The sequence below is a fragment of the Lontra canadensis genome, unplaced genomic scaffold (genome assembly GCF_010015895.1).
Source record: "Lontra canadensis isolate GAN:19392208 unplaced genomic scaffold, GSC_riverotter_1.0 scaffold66, whole genome shotgun sequence".
NCBI classification, from domain to species: domain Eukaryota; kingdom Metazoa; phylum Chordata; class Mammalia; order Carnivora; family Mustelidae; genus Lontra; species Lontra canadensis.
Genome location: NW_022631060.1, coordinates 11,543,366 through 11,571,361, shown reverse-complemented (window position 1 = coordinate 11,571,361; position 27,996 = coordinate 11,543,366). Strand labels below are relative to the sequence as shown.

Genomic DNA, 27,996 nt, shown 5'->3' with positions numbered 1-27,996 from the left:
ACAAGCATTTAACCTACTGGCGAAATGCTAGCACTGGGGAACCAACATTGGTGGAGAAATAGTAATAAGGCCACAAACGTTGCCAACGTGCCGGTCCTGCCTGTCTGACGTACAATGCACAGAATTCCCACTCACACAAATGGAGCTCGTAGCTTCCCCATCCCGTGGAGATCAACGCGTTTTAGTCACAGTTTGCTTGTTCTCTCTCTGGACCCAGGTTTTCTCTGGCAGACAGGCCATGCTACTTCGGTGGCTAGGATTCTGCTAGAAAAGATTATCCCTACCTGGGAACCCTTCCCAACTCCCTATGGCCCGGGAGTCCGTTTTACGGGCCAGGTTCTTGACAGCTGTGTGCTGTTCCGAAGGTTTTCCGGCACTCCCACGGTGCGGACCACCCTCCGTCCTCAGAGCTTCTCAAACCCACTAGCGCCACTGTTAAGACTCAGGCAGCACAACCTGTAGAGGCCCCCCGGCGCCTCAGCAGAAGAGCTGCCATTGGTCCAACTGAACCTCAAATCCCCTCTCTTGAGAACTCACACACTCTCGCCCTTCAAGGCCGCCACAGAGCCCTTGGCCCCTGCCTCCGACCTACAGCGGGTAAGAGGAGACAAGGGTCAGTGCCGCAGGGGCCCAACCGCTCCCGTTACAAACAGCCATCTTTTCACTGTGTGCCCCGGAGACGACGACCTTAAGTATCATATCTTGCAAATTGGAGATTTCGTTCATGGGAAAAGACACTCGGAAAGATTCTCTTCAGCCTCTCTGGAAAGGCCCTTATCAGGAACCCTGAACCAACCCTGTGCCGCCAAATCCCAGGGACGAGACTCTCAGAGCCACAGCACGCATCTGAAGAAAGCATCGATCCCTGACTGCCCCTGCATGCCATCTAGTGACCTGAAAGTCAGGATTTCCTTGGGGGGCTCCTGGGGGGGGGGCCTCAGTCGGTGAGGCGTCTGCCTTTGGCTCAGGTCACGATCAGGGTCCTGGGATCGAGCCCCATGTTGGGCTTTCTGCTCGGGGCAGAGTCGGCTTCTCCCTCTCCTTCTGCCCCTCTGCCCCTCCCTGCTGGTGTGCTCTCTTTCAAATAAATAAAATCTTAAAACAAAAATAAAAAGATTTCCTGGAATGGCAGCGGACAACCTCTGGCCAGACACTTTCCCAAGGTGTCCGGATAGGCCTGTGGGCCCTTTCTCACTGTTGCTGCTTCTCTCTCATGGAAAGACAGTGTCCTTGTCTGCATTTCCCAAACCACTGAGAAAGAGAAAACCTTTTTAGATCATGGCCTTTTGGAAACAGCTTCATCATGATCTTGTAACAGATTAATTTTTCAGCTGTTTTTTCCTGAACAGTTAGAAGTTTCAGAATTCACAACTCTTTCTTTCATTTGAATGTGTGTCTGGCTCTGGATTCCTTTCCAAATTCATGGCCTCTGAATTTGCAACCTTACAGTCCGTCTTATTGGGTAACATTTGTTTCCAAACAGTTCTTTTGACATAACAATGCTGTTTTAACACATCTTTGAAGTTTTGCTATTTTTCCAAAAAGTTCATCAGCTGTTGCTTCACGTTCATACCTGCATTGTATCACCACAAACACACCCGATTAATTCTTTCCATGTCCTCTTGATGTCTTCACTACTCTGCTTTCATGGCTGCAGGTGGGGGCTTTCGGGAGCCCTGTGTGACTCCAGCACTGTCTTTGTGGGGAGAACCTTCTCTGTAAGTCAGAATAAGGGCCGATAAATACAAGTTGGCTGCTTTCAGACCAAGGGTCCTAGTTTAGCACCGTCACGCAATTTGGAATTGCAGTGTTACTTCTGTTTCATGTGGTTATTTTAAGTTTTGAATTTTGTTGCCTCTCAAACTTTTGTGAAAATGATGTACTCAATACATGATCTCCAATGCTTATGATCCTGGAAAATATGAACTAGAGATGGAAAGTGCCTTGGAGGTCTCCCTCCTGACCTTCCTTGTTACTCAAATCTGTCCTTAAGTGCTTTTCCACAGCTGTGCACTTTCTCTCCAACATGGAACATGACAACCAGAAAAGGTCCTTCCTGGCCCCAAGGGACAAAAGCACTAAGTACGGAAAACCTGACTCTTGATCAGGATGCTTTCAAAGGATGATCCCGATCCAAAGAGGGAAATGTGAACATTAGTAAAAGGAAACTCTCTTGTAGAATGGAGTCAGGAGGCCAGTGCCCAGCAGCATTGGTCACCGCCAAGCAGGTGGATTTACAACCCCAGCAGAGGAAGCAAGATTTCCCCTTTCACAGCCAAGGAGAAGCTACTATACTTCCAGCTCCCAGGCTGGGCTTTGCACTTCTAACATCCCCCTTCCCCAACTCTTCCCCTTCCTGAATAAATAAGCTGCCCTGCCCTCTGTTCCCAGGATTTTCCTTTGGTTTTCTCACGGCTGTCTTGTCCTAGGTCGCAATTTTATTCCAGAATAAACCCATTTTGCGTGCAAAATAACCGACAGTTTTATTTTAGTATCGACAACACACACACACACAATAGCAACAGCCTGGCTTGAGGCGTAGTTCGCACACCGCACAGTTCGCCCATCCGGAGTGCACCGTCCAGTGCGTGCGACCATCACCACAGTCCATTTTAGAGGATTTTCACGGCCTGGAGAAGAAACCCAGCAGCCTGCAGCCGCCGCTTCCCGCGCCGCGTTCGGTGTCCCAGCCTGCGGGGACCATCTTCGTCCCTGTGGGTTTGCCTGTTCTGCTCCCTTCGTGTCAACGGATCGCGCGTGACTTTGGTGACGGGCTTCTTCCACCGACACCCCGTTTCCAGGGTTCCCCGTGTCACAGCGGGTGTCAGCACTCCAGTCCCCTTAGGCGGAGGGGCTCCCCACGGCTTGGCTAGACCCCGTCTGGGGTCCCCATGCACCAGGAGGGGCACGTGCGGGGCTCCCCCTTTGGCTATCACGACGACAGCTGCTGTTTACCGCGAGGCCCTGTCCTGTGAGGCCTCGCGCGCACCCCTCCCGCGCGTGTCCGGGAGCGGACGTGCTGGGCCCTGGGGTCACTCCGCGCTGAGCCCTCGGAGGAGCCGTCCCCGGTCTTCAGGGGCTCGGGGCTAGGCAGGGGACGCGAACAATCTGAGTCACCCAAGTCCGGGAGTCCACACCGCTCTGCCCGCGAAGCCCCCGGAGACACCTGCCCGCGCCGGTGGACCCTGCAGCCTGGACCCCGAGCCGCGCGGACGCGCACGCGGGTGGGCGGTGGGGCGGAGCCCCAGAGGGTCGGGGTGCAGACTCGCGGCGGGAGGACGCTCCGGGGCAGCCCGGGGGCGGAGCGGGAAGGGGCGAGAGGGTGGAGGGGCTGGGGCCCGGCCCGCGGGAGCCCGAGGGTCTGGGGCAGCCCCCACCCGCGGCCCCGGGGACGGCCGCTTCCGGCTTCCTAGCAACCAGGCGGCATCCTTCCCAGCAAGCACCGCTTCCCACCCGCGGCCTCAGAGACTACGAGGTCCAGCGTGCCCCGCGGCCCAGGCGCGCGGACTCCAAGTCCCACAATGCACAGCCCACCCTTTCCTCGCAGCCCCTCGCCCGTGCTCTCCTGAGACCCCTCCGGGGCATCGCAGCGACCCCTTCCCGGCGCTCCCCGCGCCGCGCGCCCTCGCGGTGACCCGCAGTGCGTGGGGTCAAGGCGCGGGGCGGGGCGGGGCGGAGCGGCAGGGCGGGCGCCATGCGGAGGGGCGAGCGCAGAGGCGGCTGGGGCCCGCGGCCGGGGTCCCCGGCGCCCGCGGGCAAGGCCTCGCTGGAGGAGCCGCCGGACAGGGCGGCCGCGGGCGGAGCGAGCGGGCGGGGCGCGGGCCGCCGCAGCACGGAGTCCGAGGTCTACGACGACGGCACCAACACCTTCTTCTGGTGAGCGGCGGGGCTCGGCGGAGGGGCCGTCGGGGTCGCGCGGGCGCCTGGGGCTGGGGGCGACGGCCGCCCCGAGGCCCCGGGACGGCCCCCGCGCAGCCCCGCCGCGGCCGGCCGCCGCCGCCGCTCCAGCGCGCGGGTCGGGCCCTCGCCCCTGCTCCCGGGCCACCCGGCTGCAGAGTCCCCCTGGGCCCGCCGTCCGGAGCGCCTTTCTCTGGCGTCTGCCGCTCGCCTGGGTGACATGGTCTCCGCTCGCCCAGGCACGTAGCAGTGACCGTGACCAGCACGGGCACCTGCCCACGTGCCGGGACCTGGGCGGGTGTTAGTCACCCACGGTTTCGGTCTCTTGTCGGTTGCCGCTTGCGGAACCAGCCCTTCGACCCCCGCGCGGCTCAGTCCAGGCCACGCCTCAGGGTCAGGCTGTCCCCCAGGCTGCCTCCATGGGCGTCAGGAGGGAGGGGCCCCCGCGAGCAGCGCCCGCCCTTCCAGAGCCTGTGTTGGAAGACGTGGCGCTCTTGCTTTATGCCGAGTCGGGTCAGAGGGCTCTGACCTTGGGGTAGACCTTCACCTGTTGGAGCCTTTCTTTCCTCCTTGGCAGGAGAGATGAACCCGGTGTCCTAGAAGGCAGGCTTGCTGAGGGCTGGCGTTGGGGTTGCCGCCCTGGATGCTCAGTTCCTGTCCAGCTAAACAGCAGAGTGCCGCATTTCAGACCTGGGGTCGGCCCTGGGGCGGCAGAGGCACAGTAGGTGTGACCACAGCTGCGAGGGGGCTGCCACCTGGAAGCACCAGCTGCGGGATTGTTGCAGAAGATCCGGGCAGGGGAGTAAATGTTTGAGGGGAAGGCGCTGCTCCAGGCTGGAAACTCTGCAGGACATGCCCCTGGGGCTGAGTGGATGTCCTGGCTTTTATCAGAGTCGGGAGACATGCAGGAAGGGGGTGTTCGTGGGAGAGCAGCCCTGCATCTGGATGAAATTGGGGTCTAACCTGTGGGTGCCAGCAGCTGCTGCACCAGGATAGCTATCAGCTCTGCCTCAGGGACATCATGCTTTCAGGTGGCCATGGAGCCAGTGGGAGGGAGAGAGGGGCAGCGTGCCCCGTCAAGGGACTTGTGGCCCCTGAGTGCCCAGAGCACTCATGGACCCTGCTGGGCCAGCCGCGTGCAGGTCAGGCCTCTCCACCAGCACGTCCCCTTCCGACGGTGGAGGGCAGGCACCATCCCGAAACGCACTGGCTGTGCTTGCTTCCTGTTTCCGATTGATTGACATATTGGGGGGGGGCCCACCTGGGTGTCAGGTACTGTTCTGCGGGTTTCAGCAGAGACCTGAGCAAGGAGCTGAGATTCTGGCCTGACCCTGGGGCTTCGGAAGGCACACAGTGTCCTGGCTGCAGGGATGCTGAGGTTGCAGCACCCGAGGAAGCCAGGGAGCCGTCGCCTCAGCCGCGCCGTGAAAGACGTGTGCTGATGGCTTTAGAAGCACAGACTGGCACCCCCTCCCCCGCCAAGTCTTTTCCACAAGGGGCTTGGTCAGTTGGACACACAGTCGCCTGCTGTAGCTGAGCTTACCTGCGAGGAGGGCTGGTGGGGGACCACGAAGGCTTTCCAGGAGGGAAGGGGACAGGGCTGGCCGGTTTCAGGTGCCTGCCCGGCGGGTCTCCCGGTGGAAGGTTCATGCCTCCCCACCACAGGTGTGACGGGTGCTGTGTGCTGTGCCCTGCGGTCTGGGTCTGTGCATGTCCCCGGGGCACCCCAGGCCTCCCCTCACCTGGGTAGGGAAAGGAGCTTCACATTTCCTCAAGGCAGCAGACCGGGTGCCTGCTTGGTGAGGGCTACTCATTCTTAGCTGCAGAGCTTAGCCACTTGCTACCTTCTGAACCCCCTCTCACTGGCTTGCTGTGTTAGGGTTTAAAAACTTTCATTTTGTGTTTTAGAGAATTTTAATAATGAATAATAATGAATGTTATAAAAAAATTCATGTAAAGACTAAAAGTATGTTTTTGTGGAAATGATTTTGTGTTCCAGAATTGCTCAAAGGAACTTTTGTATGATTCAAAACTTTGTTTATAGGGTTTTCACAAAATATGCCCCAGGCTGGTGGTTGCACTGGGCTGTGGAGGACTCTGGGTATCTCTTACCACTTGTTAGCCACAGGGTATGTAATTAGGGTTCAGGGCTCGCCTGTGCCTTGGAGCTTGAAGCTGGGCTCCCAGAAACCAGGCCCAAGGGATGGGGCATAAGGACTGCTGGGGTCTTAAGTGGGAAGGACACTGCTTCTCCTCCCAGTGGTGGTCTCCAGCATGGAGCCTCTGGGCGCCATGTAGGACACACACTTAAAGGAACAGCACAAAGACGGGCTAGCTCTTTTTCTGAAGATGGTTTAGGAGACACCTGGAGACTTGTTGTCCTGAAGAGATGCCCCCGGGCTTGTCACCTGGAGACGGAAGTTGGGTGTTGCTACTGGGTTAGCACACTTCCTAACCAGCTCCTAAGGCAGGAGGGGGGAGATGGTTGCAATGTTCTGGGAGTGCATGCGTCTTAGCCACCGGGCCTTGGGCGAGCACTCTTAGTGACCCCAGGACCCTGCTGTCTGCAGTAGGTCGTATGGTAGCTGCAAGAGCATGTGGAGGTGATGTGAACGCCCATGTTCCAAAGATGCCTTTCTCAGTCCTGGTGGGGCAGGGGTTTGCCAGCTTTGCCCATATCTGGGAGGCTTGGCTCTGCAGCTGATGCCTTTTCAGTCATGTTGGTCAGCAGGCCAGGAGGGTCACTGCCATGACCGCAGATAGCTCTTTGCATGCCTGGGGCAAGCCCTCTGGCCTTGGCCTTTCCCGGCCGAGGCTTCCTTGTGCTCTCAGTGTGCTGGCCACACCTTCGCGTTCCTCTCATGGGTTTAGCCGGCCTGCCTCTCTGCCCGCTTGGCATGATGAGTGTGGTCAGCTCTAGGGACTGACACCTGGGTATTTTCCACTCACAGTGGCAGGGAGCCAGCTGTCCTCACACCCTCACCATGCTGAGTGACTGGAGAGTCACAGGACTTATGGCCACTCTTGTCCTCTGCCTGGATCACAGGACCCAAGCCTCCCCTGAGTTATCTGTTACCCACTGCACCAAAGGAGGCATCTGGGAGGGCCAGGGAGGTCTGCCTGTAGAGTGCTGGGTGCTCTCCAGAGCGGCCCCTCTATCCCACATGTGGAAATGGTGCTATGTGCAAGGCCAGGGAGACATTTTGGGCTATGTTTTTGTTCTTACCAGACTTACAGGGTAACCTTTTCATTTTCTGCACCAAACTTGCAAGCTGGTATTTCTATTCTCATTTCGAAGATGGGGGAATTAAAAGACGAAGAGTTAGTCAACACTGCACGTGTGCTGAGCTGCAAGCCTGGTGGTAAAGTCCACGCTTTCCTGCTGTGTCCCATCCCTCCCACGGAAGAGTGTCCCAGTGGGGAATGTAAGCTTTACGCTGAAAGTCAAAGGAAAGCACAGGCTGTGGATTGAGCAATGGTCTGACCATTAGAATTAGCGGAGTTCTGTCCCCCCTGGCCGCTGTCCTGGGACTTCCCTTTGTTGCCACAAGTTGCCTTTGAAAGCGCTGTCGGGGGTAGAGGTCTGACCACGCAGACACTACCTGGTCTCCGTGACAGCAGGTAATCTGCACCTGCAATTCTGCCCGCAGAGAACTGGGCTGGGGCACCTGGGGGGCTCGGTCGGTTAACCTTCCGCTCAGGTTGTGATCCTAGGGTCCCGGGATCGAGCCCCATGTTGGGCTCCTTGCTCAGTGGGGAGCCTGCTTCTCCCTCTGCCTGCTGCTCTCCCTGCTTGTGCACACGCGCTTTCTCTCTCTCTCTCTCTCTCTCTCTAATAAAATGTTTAAAAATATTTAAGAACAGAAGGACTGGGCTGATAATGTTTCTTCATCGAGGTGCTGTAATAATGTGTTGCCAGTGCTCGGAGAACTACAAATACGGTACCTGTTAAACATCACTGTTGGTCAATACGGTATATTTATAAAGTGATTTAACAAAAATTTTTTTTTATCAAGAAGGCAACTTTATTATTTTCCCACCTATAACCATCAGCCTGTCTCTGTGATTTTGGCTTTTCTGTTTTGTTTTGAGAGCGCGCGCGCGTGCGGGCTGGTGGGTGGGGGGCAGAGGGAGAGAGAATCTTGAGCAGGTGCCATGCCTGCCGTGGAGCCTGCCGCGAGGCTCAGTCGCACCACCCCACGACTGTGACCGGAGCTGAAATCCAGAGTCGGACGCCCAGCCAGCCAAGCCCCCCGGGCACCTCTGTGAGTTTGGGGTTTGTGTTTAGGTCCCGCAGGTAAGAGAGATGACACAGCGTTTTCTTTCTTACCTCACCCGACACAATGTCCTCAGGTGCCGCCTGTGTTGCACAGGTCAAGATTTCTTCTGTTTGTGGCTGAGTGACACTCCATCGTAGAAATACATGTTTGCTTTATCCGTTCATGGCGGACGGACGCTCGGGCCGCCGCACCTCGGCTGCTGGAGATAACGCCGCAGTAACATCGGGTACAGACATCTTTTCAACTTGGTGCTTTTGTTTCCTCCCGATTCCCAGTAGTGGAATTACTGGGTCTTACAGTAATTTTATTTAATTTCTGAGGACCCTCCCCGCTGTGGTCCCGCACGGCTGCCCCAGCTTGTGTCCCACGCACGGGGACGAGGGCTCCCGCGCCCGCATCCTCGCCGACACCTGGCGATTCCCGACCCGCTCATTTCGGCCGTTTCTGACAGGCGTCACGTGGTGTCTCCTCAGGGTTTCAGTTCGTTTTTTCCTGACGCTGAGTGAGGTTGAGCATCTTTTCCTGTCTCTGGGCCATCGGGGTGTCGTCTTTGGAAAAGTCTGTTCATGTCTTCTGCCCATTTCTTAATTGGATTGGTTTTTTGCTGTTGAGTTTGGTGAGTTCCTCACATATTTTGGATATGAGCTCCTTACCAGATACATGATTTGCAACTATTTTCTCCCTTTCACTAGGTTGCCTTTCCATTTTGTCAATGATTTCCTTTGCTGTCCAGAAGAGGGGAGCTTTTTTTTTTTAAAGATTGTATTTATTTATTTGACAGACGGAGATCACAAGCAGGCAGAGAGGCAGGCAGAGAGAGAGGGGGAAGCAGGCTCCCTGCTGAGCAGAGAGCCCGATGCGGGGCTCGATCCCAGGACCCTGAGATCATGACCTGAGCTGAAGGCAGAGGCTTTAACCCACTGAGCCACCCAGGCGCCCCGAAGAGGGGAGCTTTTTAAAGATGGATTTTATAATTTAATAATAAAGATTTTGCTTTCTAGTAGCACTTGATTTTAGCAGTTCTGAAGTCTGTTCTGCTCTGAGACTGTGGTGCCCTGTCCTCTTCCCCTGGCTTCTTGACTGTCTGCCTCCCTCCTATCTCGGATGGGACAGAGGAGGTCCTACTGATTCCTAATTCTGCTCTGCAGGGCCACGGGTGACTGCCTGAATGACAGTGTGACCATTGATCCCAAGGGACAAATAGTTGTTTTTATTTTTCAGATAATCCTTGTGGAGGATGGAAAGATGTATGACCAGAGCTGCCCCCATCAGGGCATGTGTTTTAGCCCAGAGAAACTATAGGAAGATGACTGCTTGTGCAAAGTGATATGAAAGAAACCTGGTTTTAAGACCCAGGACAGGGGCGCCTGGGTGGCTTAGTCACTTAAGTGTCTAACTCTTGATTTCAGCTCAAGTCTTAATCTCAGGGTCGTGAGTTCAAGCCCTGTGTTGAACTCCACATGGAGCCTCCATTTAAAAAAAAAAGACTGGGACAAAAGGCTTTCACATTTTAATTTTAGCTTCTATGCCCCAGAGAGGCAGTCCTGGCGGGACACCCACAGGGGTGCCTCTTGTATGCGGTGCCAGCACCAGGAGGGGTGGCAGGTGCCCGAGGGACTGTGGGGGATCGCCCAGCAATCTTTATTTTAAAGATTTATTTATTGGACAGAGAGAGCAATCACAAGCAGGCAGAGAGGCAGGCAGAGAGAGAGGGGGAAACAGGCTCCCTGCTCAGCAGAGAACCCAATACGGGGCTCGATCCCAGGACCCTGAGATCAGGACCTGAGCCGAAGGCAGAGGCTTAACCCACTGAGCCACCCAGGCGCCCCTAAATAAAACCTTAAAAGAAAAAAAAGAAAGAAATATGCACCGGTTGGAGAAACCCGTTGTTTCTTGGAACTGCTGCGGTTGGGAACTGGGCCCGAGGGTTCTTACTCCCTGCAGATGTCTGGGTCACGCCTTCTCAGAGGTGTGTGGGATCGGCGTTCTGCTCTTGGCTCTTCCTGGATCCTGACTTTGTCCCAGAAATGGTCAATGCATAACAATTTAGAGATCTGTATTTACTCTGTTTTGTAAGTTCCTGCAGTAAATCTGGCTTCACAGGGCCACCTCCTTGGCAGATCTGTGGGCTTCTCTGCAGGTGTCTGTGGCTGCTGCTGTGGGCCGGGCACGGAGTGCAGCCTCAGCCCAGCCTCTGGCCTGGTCTTGGGAGAGCGCCACATCAGCAGGGTCACGTGGTGCATAAGGTCTGAGACCCCCCTGTCCCGCGGCCGCATGGTGCCACGCATGGGACAGCCTCCCGTGTTCGGTGGTGGTTTTAGGTCATTTGTGTTTAGGTATTGATGTGTTCAGGTCTGCCATTTTATCCCTTGTCCCTGTTTCTGCTCCCCTGCCCCTCTCCCGCCCGTGGCTGGTCGTGTCTCTGCCTCCGCAGACAGACGTGTTGGTTTTGATTAGGTCTCCAGTGTGTCCTCCTGGGCTTCCACGGTCCCTGCCACCCGGCCCTGCCGCATCGGGTCATGCGGACCCATTCAGCCCCTTGCCTTCGGCTGCGGGCCCCGCACACGGGGTTACGGGGGCTGCTTTCAGTAGGTAGACACGTTTTGAAGAAGTGGTGAGGAGGACGGTCTGTTTCACCAGACCTTTACCATTTCTGTTGCCGTTGTTCCTTCCCGGTGGGCTGGCTTCTTTCTGTCTGAGGACGGGTGAGCAGGCCTCCCAGAGCCGGCCTCCTTCCCTCCCTCCAGCCTCCGTGTTCCTGCTCAGACAGTGGTCAGCCCGTTCCTGAAAGGCGTTCCTGCTGGATGCGGACTCCTCCTGGGTTGGAAGCACCCCCATGCCATGATGTGTGCAGGGTTGTCTCGGTGTGAGCTACTCACCCGGCAGCCCGGGGGCCCGACTGCTTGTGGACCCTGCTCCCAGGGGAGCTGCACCCCCGGCTGCCAGAGAGCCCCGCCGCCTCCTTCCAGAGTGGGGGTGGCCAGAAGGGGCCAAGCCTGTGTCTCTGCCAGATCATCGTGGTCTTTTTTTTTTTTTCTTTTTTAAGATTTCATTTATGTGAGAGCGAGAGAGAGCACAGAGGGGGTGGGAAAGGGGGACGCAGGCTCCCTGCTGAGCAGAGAGCTCGACGCCACTCAATGCGGGGCGATGCGGGGCTCCGTCCGAGACCCTGAGATCATGACCTGAGTTGAAGGCAGAGGCTTAACCAGCTGAGCCCCCCGGGCGCCCCCTGCCAGGTCTTCTGAGTAAATGGTACTGCTGGGGACACTCACCTCCTCACTTGGGTGCTGGTGTCCCTTTCTCTCACCTCTTTCGCGGGCTGTCCTTTGGAATCTCTCGGATGTGGTAATTTCGTGAATCCTGAGGCCGTCTCTCTGGCTCTGTGGAAACCGCCCTGTTTCCCTGCTACCCGGTCCCTGAGCCACGGACCGCCGCCGGAGTCGCACCTCCCACCTCCGACCCCGCAGCCTTGAGCGCCCGCTGGGCCGTTTGCTCTCCCGACAGCGAGGGGCTCTTCCCACTCCACGGCGGGGTGACGGAGCCAACACAGACCCACCAGGCGCTGGCGCTAGTGACTCGGCTGGGGTTTCCGGGCGTGGGCTGGGGGCCGCGCCGCGCTCTGACGCGCCCTCCGTGCGCTTGCGTTCCAGGCGGGCCCACACCCTCTCTGTGCTCTTCATCCTCACCTGCGCGCTCGGCTACGTGACTCTGCTGGAGGAGACACCTCGGGACACGGCCTACAACACCAAGAGGTAAGCAGGCCCCTGGCGTGGTTGGGCGCGGGCGCCTGCTCTACCGGCCGCGCCTGGCTCGGGGCGGTCTCCACGCGGAGGCTGGCTGGGCTCCCAGCCCCCCACCGCTGTGTGCGCCCCAAGCGTCTCTCCCCGGCTGCCTCTTGAGCTGTGTGGCCTTTTAGCCCCATTTCCACATGTCCAGGACCTTCGGGGGCGCCATCCTTCATGCGACCTGCAGCCTGTGCGGGATTCCCACGAGCAGCCGACTGGAGTGCGCTGGGGCAGCACGAGGGAAGGAGCCCAGAAAGCTCTCCAGCTCTGACGGGAGGGACGGTTTCCCCACACACCTCCGAAGCGACGCTCTGGACACCTGCGTGTCCTGCAGTGCAGCTTGGTCCTGCAAGACTGTCCCCTCCCCCCACTTCCGGTGCCACGCACAAGTCGGGGTTGTCACCTGTGCTTCTGACCCAAGTGGCTATAAATCCGAGGTTCCTGTGACTTCTTGGTTCTAGTCATTCGCCAGAGCAGCTCACAGAACTCAGGGAAACATTTCACTTACTAGATCCCCAGCTGGTTAAGGATCCAAGTGAGGAACAGCCCAACAGACATGCCCAGGGTGAGGTCTGGGGAAACGTTCGAGGTCCTGCCAGGCAAACCCCTCTCCCCGGGTCTCCACGTGTTCCCCATCCCGAAGTTCTTAAAACCTTGTCCTCGGGGCTTTATGGAGGCTTCATTACTTAGCCACAGACTGGCTAACTCATTGGTCTTTGGCGACGGAACCCAGTCTGCAGCCCCGCTGCCAACCCCGGAGGTCACAGGGTGGGCTGGAACCAGCCCTCTGATCCCTTGGTTGGCTCTCCTGGCTGCCAGCCCCCCTCCTTAGATGAGAAGCCACCTCATTAACATAACAAGAGACACCTTTATCCTTTCAGAAATGCCAAGGGTTTTAGGGGTTGTGTGCCAGAAACCAGGATGGAGAAATACGTATTTCTTCATATAAATCACAATGCCACGGAGCCCGTGAGTTTGGGTGTCTGGGGGGACCCGGATGGTGGTGGCGGCCCGGGGCGGCTGTCTCCCTTCAGTCCCATTCTTGAGATTTGTTGATGCAGACGGTGTTTTGGATGATGCCATCCTGAGGTCAGGAAGTGGGCAGGCTGCCCTTTCACTGTGATCCCCAGACACAGACGAGCTGCTGGGCTGTGTTCTTTGCCAGAATGTCCTGGGCTCTGTGGCACCTTTCAGAAGTGTGTGAGGGACATGAGGTGGCGTTCGAGCTGACTGCTGTGGGGTTTCTGTACTGGACGGACTCCTCAGGCCATGAAGCCCCCAGCACTCCTCTGAGCCGCTTGCTCTGGTGGGACGGGGGCAGCAGGGAGGAACAGAGGCAGAGCGCGGTGCTGGGAGATCGCTGGTCAGATGGTGGGGGCGTGTGCGGTGCGGGTGCTCACGTCCGCCTGAGAGTGTGGCGGGAATCCTGGCCCGAGCTCCCGGGGTGTCTCGCCTGCTAGGACGCAAGGTGTCCCTGTCAGCAGTGTGCCCGGTGGCCCATGCGCACGTGCTTCAGAGCCCTCATCCGGTCCCCTGGGCTGCAGCCTGACGCGGTGGGGGCTCTGCTCCTCTGTGCTCGTCTGTCTTCCCTTGTCAGCGCAAGGTGCCCTGGCTGCCGGTTGCACGGTCCGGACCCCAGGAGGTCCTCCCGCGTCCCCCACGCCGTCGGCCGGGCAGCCGAGCGAGGTCTTCCCCTTTCTCCCGAGCGCTGAGCGTCAGCCTCCAGCTCTAATGCGCCTGCACAGGCACTGCCCGTCATTCGGTGCCTCGCTGACTGGGGGGCGCCAGTCGCTGCTGCGGGCGTGGGCAAGGGAGTCCAGAAGTAGGAGTGGGAGCTTGGCCCCTTTGTGGCCTGAGGCTGCTCTCACTGTGGGGGTTCCTCCCCAGGGGGCCCGAGCCCAGGGTGCAGGAGACACTAAGGCCACGTTGGCTTAGTGGGTGTTTCCAGTAGGCTGTGGCCCTCTCTGAATTGGTTGCCAGCTCTGGTGTCTGCAGGGCACATGGGGGCGGGGGGGACCAGCAAGCAAGATATGGTCCCATCTGAGGAGTCCGCTGTGCGGTGACGTTAGGCCAGCGATGAGCAGCTGCAGACGGGCGTGGCCACAGGTTGGAGTGCACCCCTGGCAACAGTGGGCCCACACGGGGCATTCTGGGAACGCCCTCCAAGGGCGCAGCGGCGGTGCTTCCTCACCAGATGCCTGCCAGGAAGCCCCGCTAGCCTGGACCCCGGGGTTAAGGGGCCGTGTGGGCTGTGTCTGGGCAGCAGCCATGGACCCATGTGGGCACGTCCCACCTCTGCCCCTCACACCTGCTTCCTGTCCTGAGCTGCTGCTGCCCATGGCGGGGGGTCCCCACCCTGACAGCCCCTGTGCCATTTCACTGAAGGGGACACCTCGAGGGGGTTGGGAAGTGGACACTTGTCTGCTCGGGGCACTGGAAATCTGCATAGCGCACAGTCCCTGTCCCTCTTGGCCTTGTCTAGTGACAGAGAAGAACCACCCTCCCGGCTCCATACTTCTGCAGGTGGCCTGGAACCTACCTGGCTGGTCCCTGGAAGCCTCCATTGCCCTGGTGATCTCCCACCCCTTCCTCGCACATCTGTGGCTCTGCTGCTTCCAGGGCAGTTTTCATGGGTGTGTGGGTGGTTCCCCCCGGCAGCCCCCGGGCTGGCCCCTTCCTATCACGTCAGAGCTTTTAAAGCCTCGAGACTTAGGTTTCATGTAAAGAAAATGCTTCAGAAAATTACGTTTATCGTTTAAAAAAAAAAAAGTCTACGTTTACATTATTTAAAGTGTAGAAAATTGGCTTGTTTTCCTTAAGTTCTCCATTTCAGCTTGTGGGTCACTGTTCTTTTTATGGATCTAACAAACTCTGTTATTTTGGGGCAGTAGGTTTTTTCTTCCAAAGTCAGCTTGATCGACCCCGTACCGACACAGCACGTGTCTCCAGCGGGTTTCCGCAGGTGCGTGCGTCTGTGCAGATCTGGCCCTCCAGACCCGCCGTCTGCCCCATAGGTTCGTGCACACGAGTCGCCCTGCCTGCGCAGCGTGGCTGGTTTCTTCCGTGTGGCCCAGTGGCCTCGTGATGCCCGCGCTCGGTGCCTGTCAGTGGTCGGTCAGGTGCGCTGCTGGGGAGTGTCCGCTGTGTGGATGGGCCACGGTTCCTTGATTGACTTAACCACGGGTGACACTGGGGATGTTTACGTACACATGTGAGCGTATACGTACCGATGCGCAAGTAAGCTATCACATGTAGAACGGGAATGTATTTGCGTATTAAGGTGCGCCAGAGATACAACATACTCATACGCTGAAGAGGAGCAGAGCTGGCCAGATGACCCTGCCCGGCCAGCGTGGTGGTGGCAGAGCCGTTGGGGGGCCAGACCCATGCAAGGAGGGTCACTTCGTGGGGGGCGGAGGAGAAAGTCTTTCCAGCCAGCGGAGCTGGGACGGCCGTTCGTATGCACAAAAGGAAGCTACATGCAGGCTTTACGCTTTTCACCATCATTGAAAATGGATTATCGACCTAAATGTAAAATAAGAAACTATAAAACTTCTCAGAAGAAAACAGTAGAAAATCTGGTGACCGACCTGGGGTTTGGTGGTGACTTTTTAGGTACGACACCAGAAGTTTGACAGTCCCTTGTAGAACTAAATTTATTCTTACCACGAGGTCCAGTCATTGGAATCCCAGGTACTTACCCAAATGAAATGAAAACTCGTGTCCACAACAACGCCTGCACATGGGTGTGACAGGAGATTTCATTCCTAAGTGCCCAAATTTGGACGCATCCAGCATGCCTTTGAGTAGGTGAACGGATAAACAAAAACAGGGACGTCTAGACCATGAAATATTACTAAGCAGCAAAAAGAAATGAGCTGTGAGGCCATTGTTAAATAACAAAATTCAACCGAGTAAACGTAAAGGTCCAGTTGGCTTTACTGAGCGGCTCGTGGTGGATGGCATCCCGTCCAGCACGACAAGGAGCTCCGCCAAGCCGCAGAAGAGGAAAGGTTTGTAAAGACAGAATGGCGCTGCAGGAAATGAGCAGAGGAGGGGGCGGAAGGGGTCTGCGGGGCTGACCGTTGCCTAGCGCCAGCCGGCTAACTCCATGCTGACTGCTTGGAGGTCACGTTCCTGGGGTAAAGACACACTTCAGGCGGGTGCTAAGTCTCTGGTTTGCCGACTGGGGCTCAGCCCAAGTGACTTTGTTTTGGGCCTGCTGTCTCCTTTTTAACACTACAGAGACGGAGGGTGAAACTCAGATGCGTCTTACAAAGTGAAAGAAGCCGTGTGGAAAGGCCACGTACTGTGTGATGTTCCGTGGTGACTTCTGGCAAAGGTGCTGCCATGTGGTGGTGAGGTCAGTGGTGTCTAGGGCAGTGGGGGTCCGTGGACGGAGCATGGAGTTGAAGGGGTGTTTCAGGTGCTCTGTGCCATGCTGTAATGGTAGCTGTGGGATCCTCTGCATTGGGCAACACGGAGAGCAAACCTAATGGATGCAAATTAGAGAAAAGGAAGGAAGCCAGGACGTCGGGGACCCCAGGGCGCGGCCGACAGTGCAAGGCTCCGTGGCATCACACCCGCATGAGGCCACCCCAGCGACGGGGCTGGAGTCTGCATGGCTCCAGGCAAAGCACATGCACACGAGCCCTGGGCTCTCGGGGATGCAGGTGCTTCCCGCGGGGGTCTGACCAGCTCTGCCGCTGCCGCTCGCACCCTCTGGGGTGAGGGACCGAGTTAGTGGCCGGCGCAGGCTGGGGACTTGGGGTGTCCCTGTGGAGTAGGGGCGACAGGGAGTCGGAGGGAGAACGGTCCAGGAGATGACGGCTGGGAGCTGGAGGCACCGGCTTAAGGTGGACCCCGAGGGCACACAGGGACACGGTTCAATCCGAGTACGTGCACGGTCAGCACAGGCGGCTCTGTCCGTCCGCCAAGGGGCCCAGAAGCTATGACGCCCCAGTGGCGACGAGCACACCGGCCCCCGGAACTCGGTTCCCCAGACTGTCCTCCAGCGAGGGGACCAGGGCTCCCGGACAAGAGGCTGATTCCAGGCCTAGGGAAGGGGAGGCCAAGCCAGGTCTGGAGGGTCGTCTAGCGCCAGCCAGGAAGAGCTCAGAAAAAACAGAATCCCATAAGGATGGGGTTATGTCAAAGCTCTGATACAGGAGAAAACTGAAAGTCCTCATAGTGGCCAAAGTGGGAACAATTTGAGCAACAAAGTTTATAAAGTCGCATCACAGCGTAATTCAAGGTATGAAATACACACCCACAGGTCCGCGCTGATAAAAATGGTCAAGTGAGGGAGAAGAGACAAGTCACCCCGCGGATGACCTCTAGCTAAATTAGGAGCTCCTCGCCAAGGAGTGGGGGCTCAGCCCCGCAGCCCTTGTGTGCAGGTTGTGCCGAGGGACCCTCCCAAGAGCAGAGCAGGGAGGGCAGCTGACAGGGCACCCCAGCCAGGGGACGTCAGAGCATGCTGGTATGAGATGATCTTACTCCCAAAACCTGTAACCCTAATCGAGTCACAGGGAGCAGCGGACAGCTCTGACGGGGACACCCAACAGAAACCTGACCAGTCCTCTTCAAAACTGTCCAGGTCTTCCAAAACGGAAGTCTGAGGCGCCGTCACCGCCCAGAAGGGCGGAAGAGACAGGACAACGGAATGTCATGGGCGTCCTGGGTGGGATCCTGGGGCAGAAAAGGGGCTTTATTTATTTTTATGAGTTTGTTTTATCTATTTGTCAGATAGAGCACAAACGGGGGGAGCGGCAGGCAGAGAGAGAAGCAGGCTCCCCCCCAAGCAAGGAGCCCGATGTGGGACTCGATCCCAGGACCCTGGGACCATGACCCAGCCCGAAGGCAGCCGCTCAACCCACTGAGCCCCCTGCGTGCCCCAGGAAGGGGGCTTCAGACAGACAGGAAATCTGAAAACCCACAGACTGCAGTTAACGCACCGGCACGGACTGGTTAACTGGGACAGACGTCCGTGCTGATGGAAGGTGCAGAACGGGCATTCTGTACACTGTGCGCCTGACGGACGCGCTTGCTAAGTAGCCCTAAATGCTACAGCGCCCACGCCGGGGCTGGCCTCGGGGGGGGCAGACCCAGTGTGGGAGGCGCCGCCCGGCACCGCTGGGGCACAGGTGCCCTAACATTTCAGCTCCCTCAGTCTGTCCTCACGGTGAGCCCTCTGCGGGTCACCCATGGCTGCAAAGCCGTCTCGGGATCATGCTGGAAGGGGCCTCTCCAGGGGCTGGAGGGGGTCGCCCTGGGAGAGCGGCTGAGTGGGGGTCTTTGTGCTCCTCCCGCAGCCCGTGTAGACCTCACCTCCCCCAACCCCCAGACGGACCAGTGTGCGTCTTCGGGCAGTGGCATGCCTTCGGGCCCTCTGTATGGGCTCCTGTGATGGGGACACGGAGTGGCTGGTGTCCTTCTGTCCCTCTGCGCCTCCTACAGTCCAAAGGCCAGCAGCCGCGGGAGCCGGGACTGACCGGGAGACTCAGGGTCCCCTGGGCGGAAGCAGCACAGCCACAGCGGCACATGGCCGGCATGATCAGACCTCATCCTGGTCCTCCACCCCGCCCTTGGCCCTGGTGTGGGGACAGGCAGGCGTGCACAGGACTGCCGGGGTTTCCTGTGGGGCCCGGCTTCGCCTGCGCCTGCCCTAGGCTCTGAGTGCCCTTCGCGGGCAGAGGGAGACGAGGTGTTTCAGGCTGACGCCTTTGGCCTCCTGTGAGGTCTCATGATGTGCTTGCGTCGGAGCCCAACAACCCACCTGGAGGCAGCCGGTGTGTGTGTCTTTGCCGGGAAAGGGCCGGCTGTGGGGAGAGCCAGCCCTACCGCAGCCCCAGCCCCTCTGCTGGGCGGGGCGGCCATGAGCACCGCCGCGTGTGTGTCTGCGACCCTGGTGACCGTACATGCACGTGGTGCTCTCGTAGGCTGCAACGGCAGTGAGCTGGGTCCCGGCTCTGTGGGGCAGGAAGCGGCCTTCCTCTGGGGCCTGGCTGGCTGCGCACACATGGTAGGGGTTCTCTTGGTGGGAAGCATGCAGCGTGGTGGGGCGCCACGTCGCAGCCTGTGTCAGGCCCAGCCCACCATCAAGGCCCTTCTCCGGAGGGGGTTGCTGCCTCTGGGTGGCACGTGGGCTCTGGAGGCCACGGTGTCGCCCTCCCTGCTGCCCGCCCCCCCAACCCCGTACTCCAAGGCCTCCTCCCGGCCCGCCCCCCGGGGTCACTCCCGCCTGGGAGACGCGCACTGAGGGGCTGTCTGTTCTTTATTTGCAGAGGTATTGTGGCCAGTATTTTGGTTTTCTTATGTTTTGGAGTCACACAAGCTAAAGACGGGCCGTTTTCCAGACCTCATCCAGGTAACTTGTCCTTTCTTTGTCCGCGTGTGCCCACATAACACTTCTGTCCCGAGCAGTCTCCGCGTCCGTGCTGCCAGGTGCGAGTGTCCTGTCCTCCTCCCCAGCCCCTCCCGGCCGGCCAGGGCACGCTGCCGTCCCCTCAGGACGGTGAGGGCTGGGTTCCTCTCGCCCCAGCCCCTTCTCCCACCCTCTGCTCCTCACCCTGTCCTGCCGTTGTCCTTGTCCTCTTCCCCTTCCCCCCACTCTGTCTCAGGTGGCTTCTTCTGCACAGTGAGGTGCCCCAGGACTGGCCGTGGGGTTGGTGTGGCCCTGAGCTGGTGGGCCTGCTATTGAGGTGCTTGCCGCATGTGATCGGCAACGAGTCCTCCTGTCTCTCACCCCGACCCCCAAGTTAAGGGAGGCGTTCTAACAAGCCCTTGAGCCTTGGAGCTGCAGACCGCTGCTTATGCTGCCCCTGGTCCTGCCCCCAGCCCTGACCCCATATCCCATCCCCCATTCTGCCCTCCTGTCACGCCACCCGCCCCCCCGCCCCTGGTCCTGCCCGGAATCCTACCCCCTTATCCTCTCCCCTGCCCCCCCCATCCTGTTCCTGCTCCCCTTTCCTTTTCCCCTGTCCTGCTCCCACTGTCCCATCCCTGGTCCTGCCCTGACCCAGTTCTGCCCCCACTGTCCTATCCCTGGTCCTATGCCCCTCTGTCCAGTCCCCAGTTCTCCTTTCCCCCATCCTGCCCCTGGTCCTGTCCTGAATCCTGTCCCCCTGTCCTGCCCCCACTGTCCTGTCTCTGGTCCTACCCCCAGCCCAAGCTCTCTAGGGCTCCAGCCTCGTTGAGGGGCTGCCTCTAAGGGCAGGGTGTGGTGAGTCTTCCTCAAGTCTTAAGGCTGAGTCACATGTTTCTGTGTTAATACGGGTTGGTATTCATCGTGGAATATTTGAAAAATAAAAAAACTATTTTTAAATGGAAACAAAAATCAGCCACAGAAAGTAGCCACTGTTATGTTTTAATGTGCTTTTGGGAGTAGACACACATAACACAGCTTAGAAAGTGGGACCCTCTTTGGTGTGGTTTTCTATCATTTCTTCCCCACCTCAGCTTAGCGCAGACGCTCCTTGGTGAGTCTGTGTTTGGCAGTGGGATGTTCATGGCTGCTTGTCCGGCCAGCATCCGGCGTGTGGCGGTGCGAGCCCAGGCCCGCAGCATCGTGTGCTCCAGCGTTCAGAAAGCCGTAGTGAATTTCTGCGTCTGTGGGTGGGTCTGATGGTCGTTTAACACCAGGCCCTGGGAGTGGAAGCCGCAGGCTGGCGGGGGGTGCGCCCTGGAAGCCCGTGGTGGAACCGACCCCACAGAAGTGGTCGGCAGGCGCTGCAGCCGTGAGCCGGGCCCATGTGGCCTGCTGCTCTGCCCCCTCAGTGTCTGCTGGGTGACACCACCTGGTGCCTCCCTGTGGGTCACCCAGCGCCCCAGCTGCCCACTGGCTCCGTCACCAGCCTCTGAAGGCTCTGAACTCCAGCCAGGACAGTGGAGAAGCAAGAGAACGGTTTAAAAGCCACCAAAAGTCAGAGCAAAAGTCCAGGTGCGATGCGTGTCTACTGGACCGGGTAGTCAGTGCTTCCAGGCGTGGCAGGTCCCTCGGGGGGCGCTGGGCCGTGCTGGGGGCCGGACAGCTGCTTGGCCTCTGGACTCCTGGGGCACCGTGTGTTCTGTCCAGTCGGGGTGCCAGGCACCCTCGTCTGCAAGGGTCCCCTGTGGTCTCCGTGGGCTGCGTGAGGGCCACCCCGGCCCCTGCCCTCGGAAAGCCGTCTCCCAGCTTGTGTTCTGAGCTCGGCTATACCTTCCTTTCAGTTTGGAGGCTCCGTGTAAACGGGTTCCCTGCCAGTTGTGGTTTGACGACTGTGGGAGCCCGTTCTGGAGCCCCTTCTCCCTAGTGTCAGCAGGAGGACCAGGTGGCGGGAGTCCTGTCGGCCGTGTGCAGCTGTGGGGAACCCGCCCGGCAGGGTGTGCGGGTGTGGGCGCTGCAGGACCCCCTGGAGGTGGGGGGAGGCGTGGGCTGGCTGGACGCGCTGCCAAGGGAGAGAGTAAGCAGGCCGGTGGGTCAGGGGCTCCAGGGAAAGCAGCCTCAGAGTCTCCCGGGAGCTCCAGGGAGAGCTCATGGGGAATGTGGGAGGCGCGGCGCTGGCCAGATGTTTGAGGAGGGGGTGGGTGGATCTGGGCCCTGGGGGGCTCTACAAGAGGTGACTGGCAGTGTGCAATGGCCGGCCCCTGACTGGGGGCAGTGGGCGGGGAGGAGACAAATTCAGTGTCGGAGGGTCCACAGGAAGGTGCCTTCGCATGGTGGCGGGGTGAGCGCTCAGGGGAAGGTGGCCTGAGTCACTTTCCAAAGGCCCTTTCAGGTCCTGCTGTAGCCCTTGGCCAGGGACAACTTGCCAAGCTTTTCCCAGACCCGAGGGCCACAAGGGCAGCGTGTCACGTCCACTCTTGATCCCGTGCCCCAGAATTCCTTCAGCAAACCGTCCCCCGAGAACTGACCGCCTTCCTGCTTCCGCCCACACCAGCCTGGGCGCTCCTGGGTCTTGGAGCTGTTTCCCCCGCAAGCAGATGAGGCACAGTCCCCGAGTGCTGGGCGGGCCACAGCTGGGTGAGCACCTCCACACTGGGCTGCCCCTCGCCCGCAGCGTGGAGGCCAGGCCAGGCCTCTCCCACCTTGGCAAGCACCAGCCTTTTTATTCAAGGGGAGTGAGTTTTTCAAAGCAAACTGTTAGGTTTTTTATAAACAGTGGTAGTAAGCAAAGGGAAAGTAGCTATCTTAGGCCTTTATCAGACAGGGTTATCAAGATTTCCGGAAGGTGAAAGTTAGCACGTTGGTCCTGGAATAACTCCCTCTCCTTTTCACCGCCTGCTGGTGAGAAACCGCTTTCTGCATGAGCTCCGGGAACCCAGCGCTGGAGAGACGGGGTCCTGGCTGCGCAGAGGCTCCAGAGGGACAGTTTCTTTCTTCTCCGTTCTGTGGCAGTTTGGCCGGCCCCTGACAAGCCGACGGGACACACGCGTGTGTTGTCTGCGGGCGGCCGAGCGAGGGGCCGCCTCTGTCGCGTCACATTTCGTTTCTTTCTGGGGTGAGCACGTGTGCGCTCTGGCCCTCCAGCAGCTGGGAAGGACACCACCCCGGGGACGGGTCGTCCCTCCCAAATGCAGGCGTTTCCCCAGACAGGCTGCCACAGCCAGGTGCAGTCTACCCCGGGGATCCAGTGGGGCTCACGCCAGAAACCGTGTCGGTGGGGCCCCTCCCGCAGACACCGGAGGGGAACCGTGTCCTGCCCATGTGGGAGAAACTGCGTCCTGGGCCATGGGTTTTCTTAACTCGATAAATGGCATCGGCAGAAGGTTACTGCGTACTCACTGAGCGACAGGTCCGCAGCTGACTGGAAGCATGGCCGGCAGGGTGGGGGGGCTGGGGGGGGCGGGTAGTGCCGCCCGGGACTGTGCCCCGAGGCCACTGGGAGGGTGGGGAGGGGCCGGCACGGGCGGTGCTCTCTGGGCTGCGGGGCCCCGCCCGACGCCTGCGCCCCGCGTCTCCGCAGCGTACTGGAGGTTCTGGCTGTGCGTCAGCGTGGTCTACGAGCTGTTCCTCATCTTCATACTCTTCCAGGTAAGCGGCTTCTCTGTCAGATGGGGTGGCCCGTCCGCAGCTTCCGCTGGAAGCGAGGCTGGACCCCGGAGGAGTGGGCAGAGGCTGCGGGGGCTGCCATCTGGGCGCACCGTGTGCTCAGAGGGAGGTTGGAAACCCCTCGCCCTGTGAACCTTGGGTCAGGACTGGGCGCTGGTGTCTGTCGCTCCTGTTCCTCGCTGGCTGGGTCCGGTGTCTGCTGCGATGGTGACCTCGGTCTGCGAAGTCCATTCTGCACAGCCTCGGAGCTGTCAGTGGCGCTCGTCCCTGCTCCACGTGTGGTCCCATTTTCCTCTTCGGTACCGTTACTGCGCGTGTTTGTCACCCCACGCAGAGGACCCTGCCATAGCTTGGGTCACCCGTCCCCGCGTCCCCCAGAGCCACCGACCCACCTGCTCCCCCTCCATCCCCGGGGCCCCTGAAGGGCGTCTGGGTCCCGTGCATCCTTCTGCTGAGTGGGGTGGCCAGCGACATCGGCACCATTGCTAGAGCGGGGCTGTCGGCGATGGGCTCTCGTGGGCGCAACTGTGGGCCTGTGAGTCGTGTACACGTCGCCTATAAGGAGCAGCTGGACAGCCCCCAGCCCCCAGCCCCCTGCACTCGTCAGGATCTGTATTGTGGCCGCTGTTGGCAGTGTGTGGAGACTCCTGCTTCTGTTTGCATTTCAGGAGTGACCACTGTGGGGTGTCCCCGTGGCGGGCTAAGCCTCCGGAGGCTTCTCAGCTCTTGTCCGGGTGCAGTGCCCACCAGCCTGGGCTCCTGCTGACCTGCTGTCCTGACACAGGGATACAGCAGTGTCCAGCCTCACATCCCATGGTTTCTGAAACCGCGTGGGGGTGATTTCAGTTGTCAGTGATGTCATGGTCTGAGAGTCATTTCCAGAGACCCCAAGCGGGGAATAGGGTCCATTGCAGGACAAGGCAGTGCACCTGGGTAGCACAGGGGGGCCGTGGTCACATGACATCATGCAGGTCTGTGTCCTCTGCCCCCTCCCTCACCCTCCTCCCTGCTTCTTCCCTACCTTGGCCAGTACTTGGGGCAGGAGCAGGGGGACAGGGTCCTGACCGTGGGCGTCCTGGGATCCCTCCCTGTGGACTGAAGGCCCCAGCTGGCGGCCAGAGAGCGCCCAAGGAAGGGGAAGGTCTGGGCCTGCAGGTGGGGCAGCCTCTGACCGTGCAACCCCGGAGTCTCCTTAGCGCTAAGGCCAGAAGGAGCAATTTGCTAGTGTAGGCGCCCGTGTCTGGGAAAGCTGTCCTGGTGCGCTGCTTCCGTGAGGGACGTGGAGAGGGCAGGCGGCAAGACCGGTGACCCAGCTGTGTCCCCACGTGAGGGGAGTGGGGCATCACCTCGCACGTGGACCCCCCAGTCTGCCCAACCCTGTGTTGGGGGGACGGCAGCAGAGACGGTGTTTGCCTCCCCTCAGTGGAGGTGTTTTCCGCACGCCCCAAGCCATAGACGTGGCTCGAGGTTTCAGGAGTTAGCCGGGTGCTCCCGTGGCCACCAGCAGCGTCTGGCCCCACTAACCAGGGTGCTGGCCTTGCAGACTGTCCAGGACGGCCGCCAGTTTCTGAAGTACGTGGACCCTAGGCTGGGGGTCCCACTGCCCGAGAGGGACTACGGGGGAAACTGCCTCATCTATGACCCACACAACGAGAGCGACCCCTTCCACAACGTCTGGGTATGGGCGGGCCCAGGAGCCCAGTGCTCGGCAGGTGCCCGGGTATTGCTGACCTGTCCTGGATGTTTCTAGAACCCCAGTCATTCTGCAGATCAGACGGGGTGGGGGTGGCATGGGCCCTGGCAGGCGCTGGCCTCCCTCCTGCTAGACCCGGGACTCCCTTTAGCTCAGCCCATTTGGAGGAGGGTTAGGGGACCCCGGGGGTCGTGCAGCCCACATGTGGGGCACCGACCGAGCTCACCAGGGCCTGGGTCCCTGCCATCCAGCCTGAACACGTAGTCTCGGCCCAGCTGCATACTCCCCTGGGGACCCCACTGACAAGGGCACCGGCTCTCCTCGGTGGTCAGGGCATGCTGACTGTGTGTGCGCAGGACCGCAGCTTTGTCCCTCGGGTCCAGCCAGTGCTGCTTGGAAAGGCTGAGACTGTCCCAGCAGCCATGGACGTGGGTGGGAGCGAGAGACGGGGGGCTATGGGCTGCACCTGAGGCAGGTGTCCTGCCGCTACAGGACAAGCTGGATGGCTTTGTGCCGGCACACTTCCTTGGCTGGTACCTGAAGGTAAGATGACCTCGGCAGGGGGACGCCCTGGGCCTGCCTTGTGCTCCAAGCCCATTTCCCAGATGTGCACTGACGTTCCGAGTGCCAGAGCATGGTGGGTGAGGGCCTGGGGGCTGTGGCCCCGACCTGTGCTGGTTCTTGGCACCAGCAGTGCCTTGCCCCGCCCGGGAAGGCGCTGGGGGTGTCCCCCCGGCAGGCCTGGTCTGACGCTCTGCCGCGGCCCGCAGACCCTGATGATCCGTGACTGGTGGATGTGCACCATCGTGAGCGTCATGTTCGAGTTCCTTGAGTACAGCCTGGAGCACCAGCTGCCCAACTTCAGCGAGTGCTGGTGGGACCACGTAGGTGCCAGCAGATGCCTGGGGCAGGGGTGGGGGGGTGCAGAGGCCCTCGGGTGGGCGGGGCACTCACCTGCCCTCCTGGCTCCTGCCCCCAGTGGATCATGGACGTGCTTGTCTGCAACGGGCTGGGCATCTACTGTGGCATGAAGACACTCGAGTGGCTGTCTCTGAAGACGTACAAGTGGCAGGGCCTCTGGAACATTCCGACCTACAAGTGCGTCTCCTGAGCAGCCGCCCTGTTCCCTGGGGGCCAGGGCGTCCCCGTGGGGTCTGGAGGTGACGCCAGTGCACCTTTTGGTGGGGGGGGGGACAGTGGACCAGGATTCTGCCCGCTTCCTCTGCTCACCAGATCCGCCCCCCAGGGCCCTGGTGGTGGCCAGGAAGTGGGCCTGCAGTCAGCTGCCCTTCGTGCCCCCGGGGCTGCCCTCCTTACCTGATCCTCACGGGCACTTGGTCCTGTTTACTTTGGGATTGGAAGCAGCAGTCTGGGAACAGACCCGGCGGGGCACTGGGGAGCGGGGGGGGGGGTCTCCACACCCATCCGTCATGGGGCCCGGGGCAGCAGGCGGGGGGCACAGGGAGTGAGCAGCCACTGGGCTCCAAGCGCCTGGCGTGGCTGCCTGGAGGACAGAGGCTCCGCGGGGTGACGGGGCCCTGTGCTCCCAGGGGCAAGATGAAGAGGATCGCCTTCCAGTTCACGCCCTACAGCTGGGTCCGCTTCGAGTGGAAGCCGGCCTCCAGCCTGCGCCGCTGGCTCGCCGTGTGCGGCATCATCCTGGTGGTAAGGCCGGCCTGTGTCACGCGCGCGCCTGCTGGGCAGCCCGACTTGCCACCCACCCTCCCGTGTCTCCCAGTTTCTGTTGGCAGAACTGAACACGTTCTACCTGAAGTTCGTGCTGTGGCTGCCCCCGGAGCACTCCCTCGTCCTCCTGCGGCTGGTGTTCTTCGTGAACGTGGGCGGCGTGGCCATGCGGGAGATCTACGACTTCATGGACGACCCGTGAGGGCCCAGGGCGGGTGGGGCGGGCCCAGGCCCCCTCGGCGTTGCTGCCCCTGGGGCCCCGCCGCAGCACCCTCAACCGAGTGCCCTCCCCCCGCAGGAAGCCCCACAAGAAGCTGGGCCAGCAGGCCTGGCTGGTGGCGGCCATCACGGCCACGGAGCTGCTCATCGTCGTCAAGTACGACCCGCACACGCTCACGCTGTCCCTGCCCTTCTACATCTCGCAGTGCTGGACGCTGGGCTCCGTGCTCGTGCTCACCTGGACCGTCTGGCGCTTCTTCTTGCGGTAAGGGCATGGGCCGTCTCCTGGGCCGGGTCAGCTGGCATCTGGGTCACGGGGTCCCTCCCTGCGACTCTGGGAGCGTCCCTGTGAGGGGCAGCTTCTCAGGACCTCCGTGGGCCGGCTGGCAGTGACCTGGCTCCCGCTGTCCCCAGGGACATCACCCTGAGATATAAGGAGACGCGGCGGCAGCAGCAGCAGAGCAGGGGCGACCAGAGCACGGCCGTGAGCCATGTGGACGGACACCTGCCTGAGCCTGAAGACGCCCCGGGGCCCACGGAGCCGGAGAGCGAGGGCGTGCCGGCCCCAAACTGATGCAGCTCCCGGCCACCGGGGGCCCCTCGGCCCATGGGGTCATACCCACCTTTTTCCCATGAGCACAGTGGGGCCCTGCGGGGCAGGGCAGAAGGTGGCCTGTCCCAGACGTGCACGTGTGCGAACACGGCGTGGAGGGGAGTGGGCACGTGGGCTGCGTGTTGCTGAGGCTGCTCTGGGGTGACGAGTGTGGCTGGGCTGGCCCTGGGCAGCGGTTTCCTCCCCGCAGATCACAGGCATAGCTGTGCCTTTCTCTGCTCCCTGGGCCCCGGCCACTCTGAGGCCCTGGGCGTCCATGCCGGCCACCCCAAGGCCCCAGCTGCATCTCACCGGGTGTGGACACCCCGAGATGGCTGAGAAGGAGTAGGTCTGAGTAGGCAGCCCTGAGCGATCACCCAGGAAGGTTTCATCTGACCCCACAAACAGGTGGGCACAGGGCCAGAGGTCATGGGACCGGTCCCCTGAGGAACAGAGTCAGAGTCAAACGCCCCGTGTCTGAGGTGGGAGGAGGGCGCGTGGGTCATCTTCACGAGCAAACCGAACAAGCGCACCGGTGCCGGAGGCCTGCGGCCCTGTGTCATCCTCACTGGCCCCCAGCCTCAGCCCGGTCCTGCACCCAACACAGGGGTTGCCCAGGGTGATGGGGGAGCGGGCAGGCGGGGCCCCTACTGCATTTGTCTGCTCCAGTCAGAGGCCGTGCAGAGGGACGGCCAGGCTGGCAGGAGGGAGGCGGCCGTCCCAGGCACGTGTGCGTGCACGCTGCAGGACGACCCCAGTGGAAACACACTTACGACCCAGGCCTGGTGGGGGCCCCACAGAAAAGACAACAC

At 60.1% G+C, this 27,996-nt stretch overlaps 1 protein-coding gene across 1 annotated transcript; it reads left to right on the top strand.

The window, feature by feature from the left end:
• Nucleotides 1-3,665: 3,665 nt before the first annotated feature.
• PTDSS2 (phosphatidylserine synthase 2) lies at nt 3,666-27,166 on the top strand. Its single transcript, XM_032879103.1, has 12 exons — nt 3,666-3,876; nt 11,828-11,929; nt 19,249-19,331; nt 22,909-22,976; nt 24,538-24,672; nt 25,180-25,230; nt 25,458-25,571; nt 25,667-25,785; nt 26,238-26,352; nt 26,426-26,571; nt 26,672-26,857; nt 27,007-27,166. The coding sequence occupies exons 1-12, from the start codon at nt 3,695-3,697 to the stop codon at nt 27,164-27,166; spliced, it is 1,461 nt and encodes a 486-aa protein (XP_032734994.1). The 5' UTR covers nt 3,666-3,694.
• Nucleotides 27,167-27,996: the final 830 nt, after the last annotated feature.